Source organism: Epinephelus lanceolatus, chromosome 1 (assembly GCF_041903045.1).
Source record: "Epinephelus lanceolatus isolate andai-2023 chromosome 1, ASM4190304v1, whole genome shotgun sequence".
NCBI classification, from domain to species: Eukaryota; Metazoa; Chordata; class Actinopteri; order Perciformes; family Serranidae; genus Epinephelus; species Epinephelus lanceolatus.
Window position 1 is genome coordinate 26,171,496 of NC_135734.1, and position 16,057 is coordinate 26,187,552.

The 16,057-nt window shown below is 40.8% G+C and overlaps 1 protein-coding gene across 1 annotated transcript; it reads right to left on the minus strand.

Moving 5' to 3' along the window:
- Positions 1 to 6,015: 6,015 nt before the first annotated feature.
- On the minus strand, positions 6,016 to 11,240 carry LOC117256624 (G-protein coupled receptor 61-like). Its single transcript, XM_033626150.2, has 2 exons — positions 10,933 to 11,240; positions 6,016 to 9,495 (listed from the first exon to the last, which is right to left on the minus strand). The coding sequence occupies exon 2, from the start codon at positions 9,278 to 9,280 to the stop codon at positions 7,877 to 7,879; it is 1,404 nt and encodes a 467-aa protein (XP_033482041.1). The 5' UTR covers positions 9,281 to 9,495; positions 10,933 to 11,240; the 3' UTR covers positions 6,016 to 7,876.
- Positions 11,241 to 16,057: the final 4,817 nt, after the last annotated feature.

The window sequence follows — 16,057 nt, forward strand, 5'->3', positions numbered from 1 at the left end:
AGGACCAGAAGATAAAATTTTGGTGGTGATTGGTTGAAGCGAAGTGGATAAAATAATAAAATGGCGGGAAATCCGAGCTGCTTGGCGGAGGTCTGTGCTCTCCGAGTGCTCTAGTTTTTATTTCTTTTTCATTTCTCTTGTCAAATTACCTTCGTTTCAGTTAGTTTCCAGAGTATGTTTACTTGTTTCAGTTCTTTTTTAATTTTTCTACTTATAGCTTGGTTTTTATTTATTTTTTTGTATCTTATTTTAATCTATTTATTTATTAATTTATTTGGAAGGCATGGTGGAGGCATGGTGCAGTGGTTAGCATTGTGGCCTCACAGCAAGAGGGTTCCTGGTTTGAACCCCGGTTTGGGCCCCTCTCTGCAGGGTCTGCACAATCTCCCCATGTTAGCATGGGTTCTTCTGGGTACTCCGGCTTCTTCCCACAGTCCAAAGACATGCAGGTTAATTGGCTCCAAATTGGCCGTAGGTGTGAATGTGAGTGTGAATGGTTGTCTGTCTCTATGTGTCAGTCCTGTGATAGTCTGGCGACCTGTCCAGGGTGTACTTTGCCTCTCACCCAATGTCAGCAGGGATAGGCTCCAGCCCACCGCAACTCCCAACAGGATAAGTGGTTATGGAAAATGAATGTATTATTTTAATTATAATATGGGGGGTTTGTTAGGGGCAAGACTGAAGAAGTTCAGAGTAGGTATTACTGTACAAACACAACACTTTGTGAAGACATTTAGTCCCCAGTCATGTAAACATCATAGTCTCAATAAACATACGTTCCAGTGCCTCCTGTGTTGATCAATTTGACCATATTAACAAAGACTAAAACTTAAAATGTTTTCTGAATAACTAACTAGTTAGTTATTTAAGCAAATTATATTGTTTCAGTTAGTCTTTTTTTCTAACATCTAGTTTTTATTTTTATTTCAGTTTACTGAAATGTTTTTTCACACCTAGTTTTAGTTTCTAGTTTAGTTTTAGTTAATAAGAACCTTGCCCTCATCAGACCTAGTGATTAAGGAAATTGACCATATAAAAAGTAGCACTACAATGTAAAAATACTCAATTATAAGTAGAAAATTCCCATTCAAAATTTGTCTCACAGATGTGTTTAACCATGTACAAGTGTTAACTTTATACTTTAAAGAGTAAAAGTACTGGTGTGCCCTGTAGCTCAGTGGGTAGAGCAGGCACCCAATGTGTAGAGGCAGTGTCCTTGCTGCAGGGGCCACCGGCTTGATTCCAGCACACAGTCCTTTGCAGGTCTGAGGGGGTCAAGCGAGGGCAAGGTTAAGGTAACTTAAAGCAAACTAGAAACTAAAACTAGGTGTGAAAAAACATTTCAGTAAACTGAAATAAGAATAAAAACTAGACTTCAGAAAAAAAAATGAAAACTAAATGAAACAATATTGTATGCTTAGATAATTAAAAAATAATCTTAAAAAATAAAAAAAAAGTACTTATGTAGGTAGAAGGTCGGGGTGAAGCTAAATTTAGCAGTTTAATATCATCTTGGGTATTTTAATTTACTGCACAATAATGATTTGTATTTAATATGCTTAATAAAAGTTTTTAATATCTTAAACTGTAATAAATGTCAAATATATTTAGTGGTGCAAAAAGTTTCATAAACACCCACAGTCAATCTGTATTGCAATTTATCTGTCTGTCTGTATATTATGGTTTGTGTTTTTCAATGTGTTTTTCACTGTTAGTGCTTGTTTTATTGCTACTGCTCCTTTTTTCTTACTGTGAAATGTTGTACTGTCTTAATTTGTTTTTATGTTAATGGGACTACGGATGGAAATTAGCGTCAAGCTACAATCCGGCATCTTTACATGTTTTAACATGTTCATCAATGTGCACTGTCCCATTCAAATAAACAAATAAATAAGTATATGTCCCTCTGAAATGTTGTCAAGTCAAAGTGGAAAGTATCAGAAATTGTATTACTCAGTTAAAGTTAAAGTCTCTTAAAGTTGTACCAAAATACATCACCACTTAAACAGATCCCGCTTGTTATTTCAACACAGTGCACCAGGCCTAAGAAGTAAATTAGCTGCAAAAAGCCTTAGTTGGTGTGTTCAAGCAACACCCAGACAGGCTGTTTGCAAAAGCAAACTGGACGACTGCCAGTGAAGTAAAAATGGGAACACATACAGTGCAGTGTCGGCTGACTCAGGGCTTTCAAGACTGAAGTCCAACATTTCACCATGTGTGTCACTCTTGAATATAAACCTACTGACCCTTTTTAAAACCAACAGATAAGATGTAGAATAATTTAGTCGATCCTGTTACAATATTATCATGATGTGATGCTGATATATTCACTGGTGCTGTACAAGGTTTGACTCTTAATTATATATAATAAGAGACAACAGAGTGTCATTAAAAGGCTCATATTAACACCATCAGTGTTCAATGCTACATGTTGTATGTGTGGAAAAGCACAAAGATAACTGTGTTATGGATTATATCATTCACGTAGTAGCATCTGCAAATGTTGAAATTATTTTAGCCTATTTGTCTTTGTAAATCTCTCTCTTTTGTTGAATGCTAATAATGTGCCTGAAAAGTTGGTGGAAACAAAGAAATCATGTTGTTTTTTTCTTGCCCTCTATGTCTTCATCCAGGTTTGTTTCTGCAACAGAATCCAGCTGCAACCCACTTGTCCATCTGCTTTCACTTCTTCTTGATAGCGGGCAGCAGGAAACATCTGGAGTCAACTTTTTTGGGTTTGTTTAGTGACAGTATTGCCCTTACGGCACAAGGGCAATAACAACTACAACTAAAATAACACTCTCAGTGAACAGCTTGTGGCAGCAGAATACTTGAAGACTGCTGTTCAGAATTTCTCAAAAATGTAAATTTGAAATCAAATCATCCCATATGACTAACAGCATCACACAGTATAAGCATGTGCGCTCTTCACAGCGACACAGGAAACCGTGTTGGCCGAAGACACGACTCCAAAAGCCGTTCGCTAAGATCACATAAATTTTATAAACTGACAATATGTCAGTGTTTATTTTCATGTAGCTCTACTGCCCCCAAGTGGCAAAGAAAATTATTATTGCAGCTTCAAGCTTGTACAGCAGAGATGTCCAAAACTTTGTTGAATGGGGCTTCTCATATCATATGGGTTATTTAAAAGAAATCACATATAAATGGGACAAACGCCACTGTTTCATCTTTAAGTGAAAAGTTATTCAACAGTCGTTTCTTGTTTATCGTCTGTTTATGAAAGTGTAATAGCTCCACCTGTGTAGTTCCTACTTGGTGTATGTCTGCAAACTGTGTGATAGTCCCGACATCAATAGGTGAACGGATGAAATACGAACTGAACCTGCTTGACTAACCAATAATGTGGGGTGGGCCACATATTATATATTTTGAATAACAAGCCCTGGACTTTGGACATGTCTGTTGTACAGCATCTGTGTAGCTCTATTTAATGTTCCATATCTTTGCTCTATAATAAGCAGATGCCTTATCTGCATGCATTTATGGTTATTCCCGTCTCAATTCCCTCTTTTACTCCCGCTCAGGGCTCTCGTGCATCCAGGCCATGGTTCATCACTTTGCTCCAGTTAAACACTCTTTGCCCTCGTCCAGGCGTACAGTCAGTACAAACTGCCAAATGTCTGACACTGTTTTCTTTGGCTGATCTAGCCTCCACATTCTGTTCTCCACTTTCTGCTGTAACCTGAAATTCCTTTGTTTGCAACCTGTGTTGTGCTCTAATCTTGACACATACATGAAAAGTGCATTTCAACAATAGTAACTATCAGGTTAGGTTGATTTTATTGTGAACAACCGGTGCTATCAGCCACAACACCTTTACTATACCATTATCATGTAACATTTTTTAAAGCACAGGAATCAATTTGGGAAAACAAAAAAGTAATGTAAATGCAAGAATAAAAGTCTTCAGATTTAAATTTAGAAAAATGTAGATATTAAAGCTGTAGTAGGTAACTTTTATTGTAAAAATAGTTTTGTCATATTTGCTGAAACTGCAAAACTCTCTACATTCACACAGCACTAAATGAGACAGATAATATGTGGAAAAAATCATATTCCTCTGCCGACTCTATTGTCTTGTAGTGATTCTAATGTCCTTACCACATGTGAAGGAAAACAACAAATGAGGGATGAGGAGTACTGGAGGTAACACAGCTGTCAATCATGTCAATCGCCCTGTGAACTGCAGTCAAACTGTCAAACTAGGCAGCGCTGATCAAATAAGATGCTATTACTGGGTTGCCTTTTTCTCTCCTTATTTGTTTTCAGAAACATATTTTAGTGTACTGTTTAGTTGTAACACAAGAAAGTCGCTTCAGTCCAACATGGCAGCTGTGTCACAATATTTCTTGTGTTACAGGTAAACTGTACACTAAAATATGTTTCTGAAAACATTTCATAGGCCATGCAGTAACAGAATTTTGTTTCATATTTGATCAGCGCTGCCTAGTTTGACAGTTTGACCTCAGTTCACAAGCAGTGATTGACTTGACTGACAGCTGCGTGTGAGACTCCTCGGCTCTTTTTCTTTAGTTATTTGGATCCCCATTAGCACCAGCATAAGCGCTGGCTATTCTTCCACAGGTCACACTCACACATACACACATGCATACACTCAGCTCATCTTGTTGGTTTAACATTAAGTATGCAAAAGAAACAAAATCGTCATCATTTTAACAGAAATTGAGCAAGGCATGGAAATATAGTTCAGCCACAATTTCTGAGAATTTGTAGCAGACCTGACTTTGACCTTCAGACAGATCCATAGTAATTTATAATAAACATAAATCCTAGACTGTCTGACCTTGAAATATGTATTACCCATCTTGCGCTTTCACACATTTAATTCCAAGAAAACAGGGTATTAAATAACACATCTCGTTATCTTCCAAGGGAGATTTCTACTTTCACAATACAAGCATCATGTCTATAATTTACGAATACAATTCATTGTTCCTGAAATGTTTGCAGATGCTGTTTTAACACAATTATGAAGCAGTCCTTAATATTCTCTTGAACAATATACATTGGCATTAAATTCCACCTGAACATGGCTCTGTGCAGGACTGTTTTCTGCATTATATTTGTTTTAGCGTTAGGTAGCGAGAATCTTTTTTCTGTTGCGTATCTGATTGGAATTGTTTTTGGTGCACCACAGTACATTTTTGCAAACTCTACTAGAAACAGAAGGAAGAGGAGGGGGACATAATTTCTTTCAGAGATGATCAGTCTCAGGTACTTCTTTCAGAATACAGTGACACTTTCAGCAAATATGACACAAATGTAAACCAGTCCAAAAGTACCAGGAAGAAATCAAAGGTCATTCCAAACAGCAGAATAGAACAGAGAGTATTATTTCAGTTTACAGTATGAGCTACTCACACAAGCAATCCCAAGACTCTGAAAAAAAAAATAACACCAACAAAAAATGTCAGCTGTGGTTTAGTCTGGAGAATGTATTTTAAGAAGTCTCAGATAAGGGTGTCTTGTTGGATTCCCAATAGAGTACGCTCCTCCTCCCGCCCACTACAGCACTGGAAATGTCACTAGGTAATAATTGCCATGGGGATGGCAGAGCCTGGCGAAGCTGGGGGCGGTTTGACTGAGGTCCATCGTTGAGGTGTGAGGCCTGTCGCGCACCAGCATCTTCCAACTGAACACACAGTGTCAGTGGCAGGATGCATTTTCTATCTATCTATCTATCTATCTATCTATCTATGTCTATTGACGGTTTTATCTTTCCTTTCTGATGAAGGTCATTCCACTGGCTTTAGCCTTTTGAAGTTTAAATGTTACCTTAAGGTCAAAGTGTTTGAACTGTATCCTCCCACCCCAGCTCTTTGCAATGAAATATCAAAGCAAAGCAGAGCGATTAAGCCACACACACTAAGATGCTAGGTAAAATAAGCCACATATATTTGGAGTCTTTCTCTACTGGTGCTAGCAGCAGCCCCATGACGTTGGTAAAATCATGAGAATGCATCCAAAATGTTTTACAAACATAGAAACTCTTTATTACAACAGCATCTCTCACTCAACTTTTAGCTGTGTATTTTTCTAAAACACATTCATGTCATTGCAGTACAGTGGAAGTCATTCTTTTATTTTAATCACAGCATAAAAAACAACCTCTGAACAAGTGAAAATCCTAACACAAACATCATTCACAGTTTGGGATATTCAGATGGGATGAAAAGAGGATATCAAGCTCAACAAGCTTTTGATTTTGGATTGGCATCGTCACTCAAAAAATATCTTAAAAACCCTGTATCCACGTTACGTAAGAAAGTCATTTCAATCAAACATTATACATTTATCATATTGACCCCTAACAGTTTGCTATAAAAGACCACTTCATGTCATCATCAAAAGATTAGCAAAGTCTGCACCCTCATTACTAATAAACGAGCAAGTCGCACCTGCTTTATTCTCCTTGCAACATCAGAATAAAGTGTGCAGGAGTCGTACTTGACACTGACCTGCGCAGGACTGTAACGTAATGTTTTCTTCCTGCGTGTGAGGTACTGTAAAAACCCTGATGAGCAGGGGAGTCAAACTAAATCTAAATGTATTCTCCTTCTGGGTTAAAAAAACAAATAAAGAAGGCAGTTACTGCATACAGGTCAAAATACATCAGCTTCCTTGTAATGAAAATCATAACAAATTTACACCAATAAAAAGAAAAATGGGCGTGCTGGGTGAAACACACAACCCAAACTTATACAGTTTTACCAAACATAACATACAATTTAGTACATTTAACAAATGTAAGAAATAGAATCATATTTGAACTTAATGCAGTCATGAAGAGAATACTGATTTTTAAGATCTATATCCAAATACACTGATAAATACATCACATGGCAGAAAGCTGGGTGACTCTTAAGATGAGTTATGAAGTTAACCTGCATCCCGAACTGAATCACAACAGATCTGCTGTTTAGGAAATAAAAATAAAAGATGTGTTTGGACAAGCACCAAAGAAAGGAAAAGTCAGGTGGTTATCTGTAAACAACTCGCTGCAATTCCATGAGAGTTCAGCCACGATACGTACGCCTCCTAATCGATTATAATTAGACTGGCATGAGGGTTAAAAGTGGCATTATCACTGACGAGAGCACAGCTACCAATTAAAAGTGACAGTAGTGCTATTTCCTCAATGGATCCTCCAAATACTTGTAATTTTGTGTATTTTATTGCTGTCTTCTTTGACATTACTTATTCAAAAATAATCAACTTAGCTGAGTCTCAAAAACATGATTGATTTGGCAGTTACAAATGCCGTATCAGTTGGTGTGTGGAGCCATTTAATCTTCATTTCTGAACACCAAAGGTGATTGTTCTCACAGCAGAGCTTCATCACACAATAGTAAAGTCAGTAATTGTGAGGGAGTCGTGTATTTCAGCAAAGGGATGTTCTGAAAACATTTAACTCTGAAGAAGTGACCTTCACCGAATCAAACATATGTATGATTAATGTTTTTATCTTTAAAAAGGCTTTAACAAGTTACACCAATAGTTGTCATAAAAGTCATGTACTGTACAGAGCTGAGCGGTGTAGTGTGGAAGGTTGTTTTTGCCATTTTTAAACTCAAGCAGTAATTTCCCTGTTCACAAACAACAGAAATGCATCTGAAACAACTGCATTTAATTGTGACTTTTTAAGGATGAAATCTGATGATGCAAAGTGCAATGATTCGAAGATATACTTTAAAGTCATTTTAATTAACTGAGCTACCTGTTGGACAGCTTTCAGTAGAAATAGAGAAACATGTTTTCACTGAAATAACTCCTGGCACAGTTCATATTTGAATGATTGAAATAATTTTTTAGGAAATAAAGACATTAGACCTTAATTGTCTGTGTATATATGGTTGTTTTTCGCCTGTTCGGTCTCAATAAACTCTGAAGTCTCCTCTGCAATTTGTCCAGGGATACGGAAATCTATCGGTATGGGCTGCGCTGGCTCCGCTGGTTGGGACTGAGCCACGGGGCAGCAGGCCTCCCCTTTTGGGCTGGAGGTGCTGTGTGAGTTTTGAGGATCCAAGTTGCAGCCGGTGCCCTGAAGAAACTGAAGGAAATTCTCCTCTATGGATCCTTCACGGCTGGGCAGTCTGTCCTCCAACTCAACCCCCGCTCGACGAAACAGACAGGGCAGGTGCTTGCCCAGCTCCTCCCGGATCTGTCTGTTGAGACAGCCGTAGAAGAAGGGATTGGACGTGAAGCAGAAGTAGCCAATCCAGGTGACCACCTCCTCCAGAGAGGCGAGCGTGGCTGGAGGGCTGGCAGCCAGTGCAGAATACAGGTGAAAAGTAAAGTAGGGCAACCAGCAGCAGAGGAATTGTCCGCCGACTGCTGCCAACACTGCTGCAGCCTTTCCTCCCCCAAAGGGACGCTGCGGAGTCGCTCTGCCCGTCCCAGTCCCCGTCCCAGAGCTGGTGACCATTGTGGAACGGCTGCTGAGTGACTCTGACCGCTGGCGACGAGGCGTGTCCATCCAAGTAGGCAGAGGCCCATGGTGCATGGCTGCTACCCGAGCCACTTTGAACATATTGCAATACACGACAAGAATGACCAGTAGTGGACACAAGAAATACACCAGAGTGAACAGGACCATAAAGGCCAAACGGTTTGACCCTCCACCTGTCCAATGTAGTGAGCAGCGCCTGTGACCCTGAGCAGGTGGAGATGGGACAGCCCCACCTCCTCCTCCCCCAACCCCACTACTCTCCAGAAGAGGAGTTCGTCCACCTTGCAGGAACCAAGCGAGCAGCGGCAGAACAGACATGACCAAGGCTTTGACCCATATCCCCACCAGAACTGACGCTACCAGGCCAACAGTCATCTTCACTTCATAGCGCATCGGGTGTATGATGTAGTAATACCGCTCCACATTGATTACAGAGATAGAGAGGATGGCAGCGCTAACCAGGCACACACTGAGGAAGAGGTAGCTCCGGCACAGGGCCTCCCCGAAGAAGGCTCGGCTTGAGAGCATGCCGAGAGGCATCAGCACCAGGGCTGCCAGCAGGTCCACCACGCACAGGTGGAAAACGAAGGCAAACTTGTGGAGCTGTGGGGCCTTAGCAATGACCGCCATGACAGCCACATTACCCACCACAGCCAGCAGATCCATGAGCAGCATGGCCAGCAGGGCTAGCGACTGGGACAGAGCCCAGCCCTCGGGCAGATAGGAGGCAGACATGTTGGACATGAGCTGTGGAGGTGGGTGGGAGGAGTTCCACATCGGCTCCATTGAAGGGTGGGATGAGGCAGGCAGGCAGGAGCAGTCACAGGCCCATCACCCATCCTTCAAAGCCAGGAAGTACGGCCAGAAAACAGCGGCTTGAAAATGAGGTCAAAGGCTGTCTTGTAGTCCAGAGGATGATGCTGCGATCGTCAGGAGGTTCTGATTTTATGATTCCTGTCCATTTAGAAAGTCTCCATGTCTGCCATCAGTCACAACCCACCCTAAAAACAAGACAGAAAGATAAACATTAATTATAAATATGTGTCCACCTGAGTTTGCATGTGTAATCCTTCAATGATCAACCCCTTATTTGCACTTCTTGGTCATATGAACTAACCCGTTCAATCCGTCACTCGTGCTGAGCTCCACTTTGTGCCCAAGTTATCGTTAAGAATTATACACTCGAATGAAGTTTTATAAAATCCTCCTTAGCCTCTCAAATCTCCGTTAAGGCACTCTAACTGATAAGGTAATCCAAAACCAGCCCTCAAACCAATTAACTCAATTAAGTATGCATTATTCAAAGCAGGGACACTTGGCATCTTTTTAGCAACATGCTGAGAAAACTGAAGGAGTGAAATGATTTCAGCAACCATAAATCATCGCGCAAAGGAGTTGAGCCACTTGAACAGATTATAATTCATAAATCAAGATGCCCAAAACACACGTGTACGATCACACTGATCCTCTAGAAAGACAAACAAATAAAGGATTTTGGACCACCTTCTTTACACCTTTATTATGCTCAAGAATGAATCCAGTCTGCTCCTTTGCTGGGGAGCTGCTGGTGGTGAATACTTTTCAAGCACACATCCTGCCAATGCACGAATGCACGCCAGTTCCCCAAAACCAGTCGTATCAAGAAATAGGTGATAGTCCTTTTCCATCACATCTACACCTGCTGTGTGAGCTCTTGCTGGATATGTATATGCAGAGTCTGAACTGATTCTGCATGGCTAAAAAAAACAAGCAAACAAGAAAACCCACACAAGTGCAGATTTCTGGAAGGCCTCACAAGTGTGTACCCCAGTGTGTGGGTCTGAGATCCAATGATATTGCTTGTGGACATGTACTACAGTAGCTTATCTGCCACTAAATATGAGTGAGTGTAGTGTTTTAAATGGAAAACATGTGGGTATTCATAGGTTGCAGAGGCTGTCTACAGAGAACAAACAAACAGGGGTGGCTGCTGCTATAAGTGTGTGTCAGATCTAGAAAATCCAGTTGCTTACTGCCATGAATGCTCTCTGCCACAGATGTAACAAAAGCCTGGCATGTTCTGGCTCTTGTCTGCGGTGACAACAGTATAAATCGGGGTAAGAACTGAGCTCTAACCTCCCTCATCACCTATGAATGACTGCCCTCAATGAGCAACATCTCTAAATCACACATAAGGGTACTCCCAATTCAGTTAACCCTCCTGCCTGGTTTAGTCATGTCTTACCGCCTACTCATTTATATATTAATCATTAATGCATTACACCCACTGTATAAAGCAAGGCCCATATTCTATATATCACATCACAATTGAATTTGACTTGTCGTTGCACTCAGCAGTATGTAAAGAGCAGATCAGAGGAAGAGGGTGAGAGCAAGCGAGAAATGTGGTGAGAATCAGGGAGCGTGAGGGGGAGAAGCAGAGAGAGAGCATCATGTACCTGAATCAGAGTATTTCCTGATGCAGCTGTCTGCTGCTTTTGGTCTCTGAGGATGAAAACCTGGTGTAGCTCCCACTGCTGAGGTACACAGTGGACATCAATCACTGCACCTTGTAAATGCTGATGAGGTGCTCCCCACCACACGAGCCTGTGTCTCTTCCCATCCCTTGGTCTGCCTCGTGCATCCTCCTCCCTGGATGACTTGAGCTGTGGCAGCAGAGGTTTTTTCCTGAAATGATGCTGATGTAAATGCATGCAAAGACACCAGCTCACTCTCTGCTTTCCCCCTCCACTCACACACAGTGACTGCAGAGATGCAGCAGGAGGCAGCGAGAAACAGGACCAGAGCTGCTGTCTCCACAGGGTCCTAGTGCCACATTGTCAGAAAGCAGGAGCTGAATATGATGGCAGGGAACTGTTGTGTTCTCGCTGTAGTTATCAGCAACAGATTTTTGTAGTATGTTAGTTCAACACCCCTTAGAAACTAATGTAATCTGAATGTATGTATCACAATATCTCAGTTACTGTCAGATTGCCATCTATTTTTGTTGTTTCATCCAACAACCATTAGGTCAAAATCTAAACTTCCCCAACTCTTTATGACAAGACGCCTTTCAAAACAAAGACCTAATTCTTGCCTGTTTTAGCTGTCTACTTTGAGACAACACTAAAATAATAGCCACATCCATGTTTATAATGCTGCCATACTACCTGTGCACAAACTAAATCTTACTAAACATCATACAGTGTTAGCATCCAGTGATTGTTTTGCACACATGCTAACCATGTGCTCACTGTAGCCCCTCGTGATGAGGGCTGTAACCCGGCATGTTGGCTTGCTAATTTTGCTTCTCAGTTCAAAGCTCAGCTGCTGAGACATAAGTACACCTGATATCGGAGACTAATCTAACAGAGCTAAGCCTGACGAGTTTTAAAATTACCATTATATGGAAGATTTTTTTAACAACTTTTATTTAGTATCAACAGGACACATTGATCACACACAGTCATGGAGGTTCCTTGAAATCAAAGCTCATTCAGCCTTTTGGAGTACCAATCAGAGTTCTTAAGAGGGAAAAAGCATTATTTCAAGAAAATAGTTAAAGCAAAAAATTCAACCAGATCTCCATACAAAAAATGCCATTTTTTTTGTCATGTCATCTGTTATGCAGGCCTACCTTTCTCAATCTACTAGTACATTGTTTCACAGTGGGCAGTTGATTTTGCAACCTAGAAATACTTTTCATTTTTCTTGCAATTAACAACAATATTCTTAAGATTTACAAATTATCCCCAACATATAATACAGTGGGGTCAAACAGTAGGCTAAATTAACATCTCACTTTTAATTCATTCATTTTCTGTAACCGCTTATCCTGTTGGGGGTCGTGGGGTTGCTGGAGCCAATCCCAGCTGACATTGGGCAAGAGATGGGACACACTCTGGACAGGCCGCCAGACTATCACAGGGCTGACACATAGAGACAGACAACCATTCACACTCACATTCACACCTACGGACAATTTAGAGTCACCAATTACTGTAACCTGCATGTCTTTGGACAGTGGGAGGACACCGGAGTACCCAGAGAAAACCCAGGCTGACACTGCACCACGGGGTGCAGGTGGTTAGCATTGTCGCCTCACAACAAGGGGGCTCCTGGTTCGAACATTCTCTCAAAATTTCTGCAGTTTTTGACAATCCCAAAAAAATATGTGTATGGTCTCAAATCATTCCACAACCCTCCAACAAACCTGGACACCACTTGAGGGGTCCTAAAATACCCAACTATCAATTCAAACTCCCTCTGCATTAAACTATTTGTGATTTCACAGCTTCTTATCCACAGAGCATTTTGAAGGGGACAATAATATGCAGGGCAAATATGATTTTTTTACCCCCTTCTTTCAAGGATCCAAGAATAGTGATTATCTCTCAATTTTTTATCAGTTCAACAAAAGATTTTCTGGTGTTTAATGAGCATTACAGTTTAATAGGGCTGTTTTACACACAGCCTACTTAAGCCTGAATGCTCAAACGCTTAACAGATGACCTCCAGGTGACCTCTTTACTCATAAATAGGAATGTGCCCAGTATGTGGTACCTCACCCTTACATCTAATCCCTTATTTCTTCCTCCTCTACTGGTTTATTTATTTTTGTCGGTCGGTAATGATTCAGGTAGTAATTTCATGGATTTAAGTGCCCTCCAGTATAAGATTTACTGACACAGTGAGGCAGTGATTAGGCCAGGCCTCAGCCTCCATCGTCCCAGCTTCTCAAACTGGGGCTCCTTGTTGCCACGGTGATCCTTTTTATATACAGTCCATCTCATTGGTCTGTCAGCGGAGGACAATGAAATCTGGGCTATTATGAGTAAGGCTACTTTTCTGAAGGAGCAAGCATGGAGCTGTAGGTGTTTTTCATTTGCATTTGTAAGGTTAATGATAATACACACAACATTTGCATTTCATGGAAATCACATCTTGCACCTCTTTCACCATTAAAATGCACGCTTTAATTTGCAGCGCCTCTCGTGAATCGATTGATTAATGTAGTTCACTAATAGCTTCATTATAATAATGCCACTGGTTAAGTCACTGTGACAGCTGAGGTCTTGTGGTTGAAATATTATACAGTTTGTTGCTTTCAGCCCACAAAGCAGTTACTGCATCAGGAGCAATACATGCAGTTACAGATTCACAATAGTGAAAGGCACAAGTATATATTTCAGGTTAGACGCATGGGACACGTCCCTCTAAAAATTTAGAACATGTGCATTTATCCCCTCTAATGAAAACATGAAAGTAGCACAGGACTTTTAAGGCATTTAAACCATACATTGATGCAGAAAATGCACAACTTAGTGCATAGAAATTGAGCAGAATCCAAGAAAATTAAGCATTCAATGCTTAGAGTTTGCTCAAAAAGGCACGTCACTTTCATATTGCAAACTATTAAATAAAAGGTATTGAAGTCATATTTTACATATAATACTACCTTATGTATATCACTGCATGCTGGAGCTGCAATAATTAGTTGATTAGGCTACCAAAAATGCCCAAACCATTTATTTATTTTTTGGTCTTGTGCATGGGCAGATTATGAGACATATGAGACCTGGGCACAGATATGTAAAAGGCTCCACCACCTCTCTTATAGGAGCATAGCACACAGACCTTGTGCTGGCTTTCCCTCTTTTTCTTGTTTTTGTTCTGTGCCCCAGTGTTTTTTCTCTTTGTGGTAATTTTGTGTGTCCATGTGGTTTTGTGTTTGTTTGTAATTGTTTTGTGTTTTTGGGTGTCTTTATAGTTCCTTTGCATGTCTGCTTGGTTATTTTGAGTCAACACATCCTCACTCTGACCTCGTCACATGTTGATGTGTGGTCATGGACTTTTCACATCCAGATACGGTGTGCAAGGTACCCTGGGTGCTCTGCTTGTTGACGTTCTGGGACGCCATGTCAAGTTCTGCCTGCTACATACATTGTGTTCTTTCAAAATACACTTCTGTTTTCACAGGAAATTGTACGTTGACATACAGTCTCTTTCAAAATATACACACTATGTCGGTGAAACAACGTGAATTGATGTTTTTTTACTTCAACAACAAACGCACCTGGCCAACACATGCCAACATATGCACATGGTTAGGTTTAGGAAAAAGAACAGGCTTTGGCTTTATAATCTTACAGGATGCAAACATTGCTCTCCAAGATGAAAGACCGCGTTTGTTGGACCCATGCACCAACCCTCTCACCTGCCCCACTGGGACTTTTGCCACCTTAACTTTCGTTCTCGTCCCACCATGTTTCCCCCTGATGCTGCCGGGCTGCGTATCATGCCAACATTAAAGGACAGCTTTTTTGTCGGTGTCTGACTCTGCCAGTAACTGCCCAGTTCGACAACTTCAGAGTAAAACTGGGTTGTCTGAGTCTCTTCTTGGTTGCTACATGTTTATTTGAGCGACATTTTGCAGATGAGGGCCAGGGGGGCCCCTGACACTTTGGGCCCTTGGGCCTGTGTTCGATGGGCCTGTTCAGTTATCCATCCATGGCCTTGTAGTAAAGTGAATATCTTTGCATTTTGGATTATTAGTTTGGCCCAAAAAAGTCATTTTTAACCTTTTTTTTTTACTGTTAATGACAAAACCATTAATCAAGAAAACAACTGACTAATTAATCAATAATGAAAATAGCATTATGATGTTAGTTGCAGTCCTAGTGTATATCACTGTGCCACTCATTACCACTGTAAACCATTATTTCAGACTGTGTTTAATGGCATTTTTGGTCACAGTCTCTCAGTCCAAATACCTTTTACTCTTGAATATCATCACAGTAGTAGACTATCAGCACCTTTTAAATTTCCTGTAAGCCTATCTTAACCTATGATCTTTGACACCTGACTGATTACAAGCTAACATCAGCCGTCTCTTCCTGTCAATGCTTCCAATAAGAAACATGCCTGGACAGCAGAACATAAGAAAACACGATCCACTAGTCGGGTGGAGAGATTTAATGGACAGCGATTACTACTGTTGTCATGGTGAAGATGTATCAAGATGTCTGGCAGCACTGAGGAGAGATGGGAAACATACACATGCTTGTGTAACACATGATGCCTCTCAAACAGTGTATATGACTCAAACAACAACACAAGTATGTGGGGAGGTTTTTGCGCATTGTGTGAGTGTACCTGTCTGTTTTCATCTGTATTCAGGCATGTACACCTGTGTGTGTGTGTGTGTGTGTGTGTGTGTGTGTGTGTGTGAGGTGTTGACTCATGACAAAAATAGCAGAGTCTTGCTCGGCCGGCAGCACCAATCGCTGCCACCACAAATACAATGGTTTCCATGGCAACCTTGAAAATAGACTCCACATTCGCACTCAGAAATAGCAAAGGACGCTGCACTAACCCCAGAGAGCCCCTACTGCCAATAATAACTACCCATAGATATAGACTCACAAATATCTGCCTCACTCAGAAATAAAAATCACGCCATTACATTTACCAAAACATAATTACCGCAACCTACACAAACAATCAACTCAAATTCAAACGCACATTTAGCACGGGTGTACAGAGGCATGGGAGAACATTAACCAGCTCTGTTTTTAATAACAC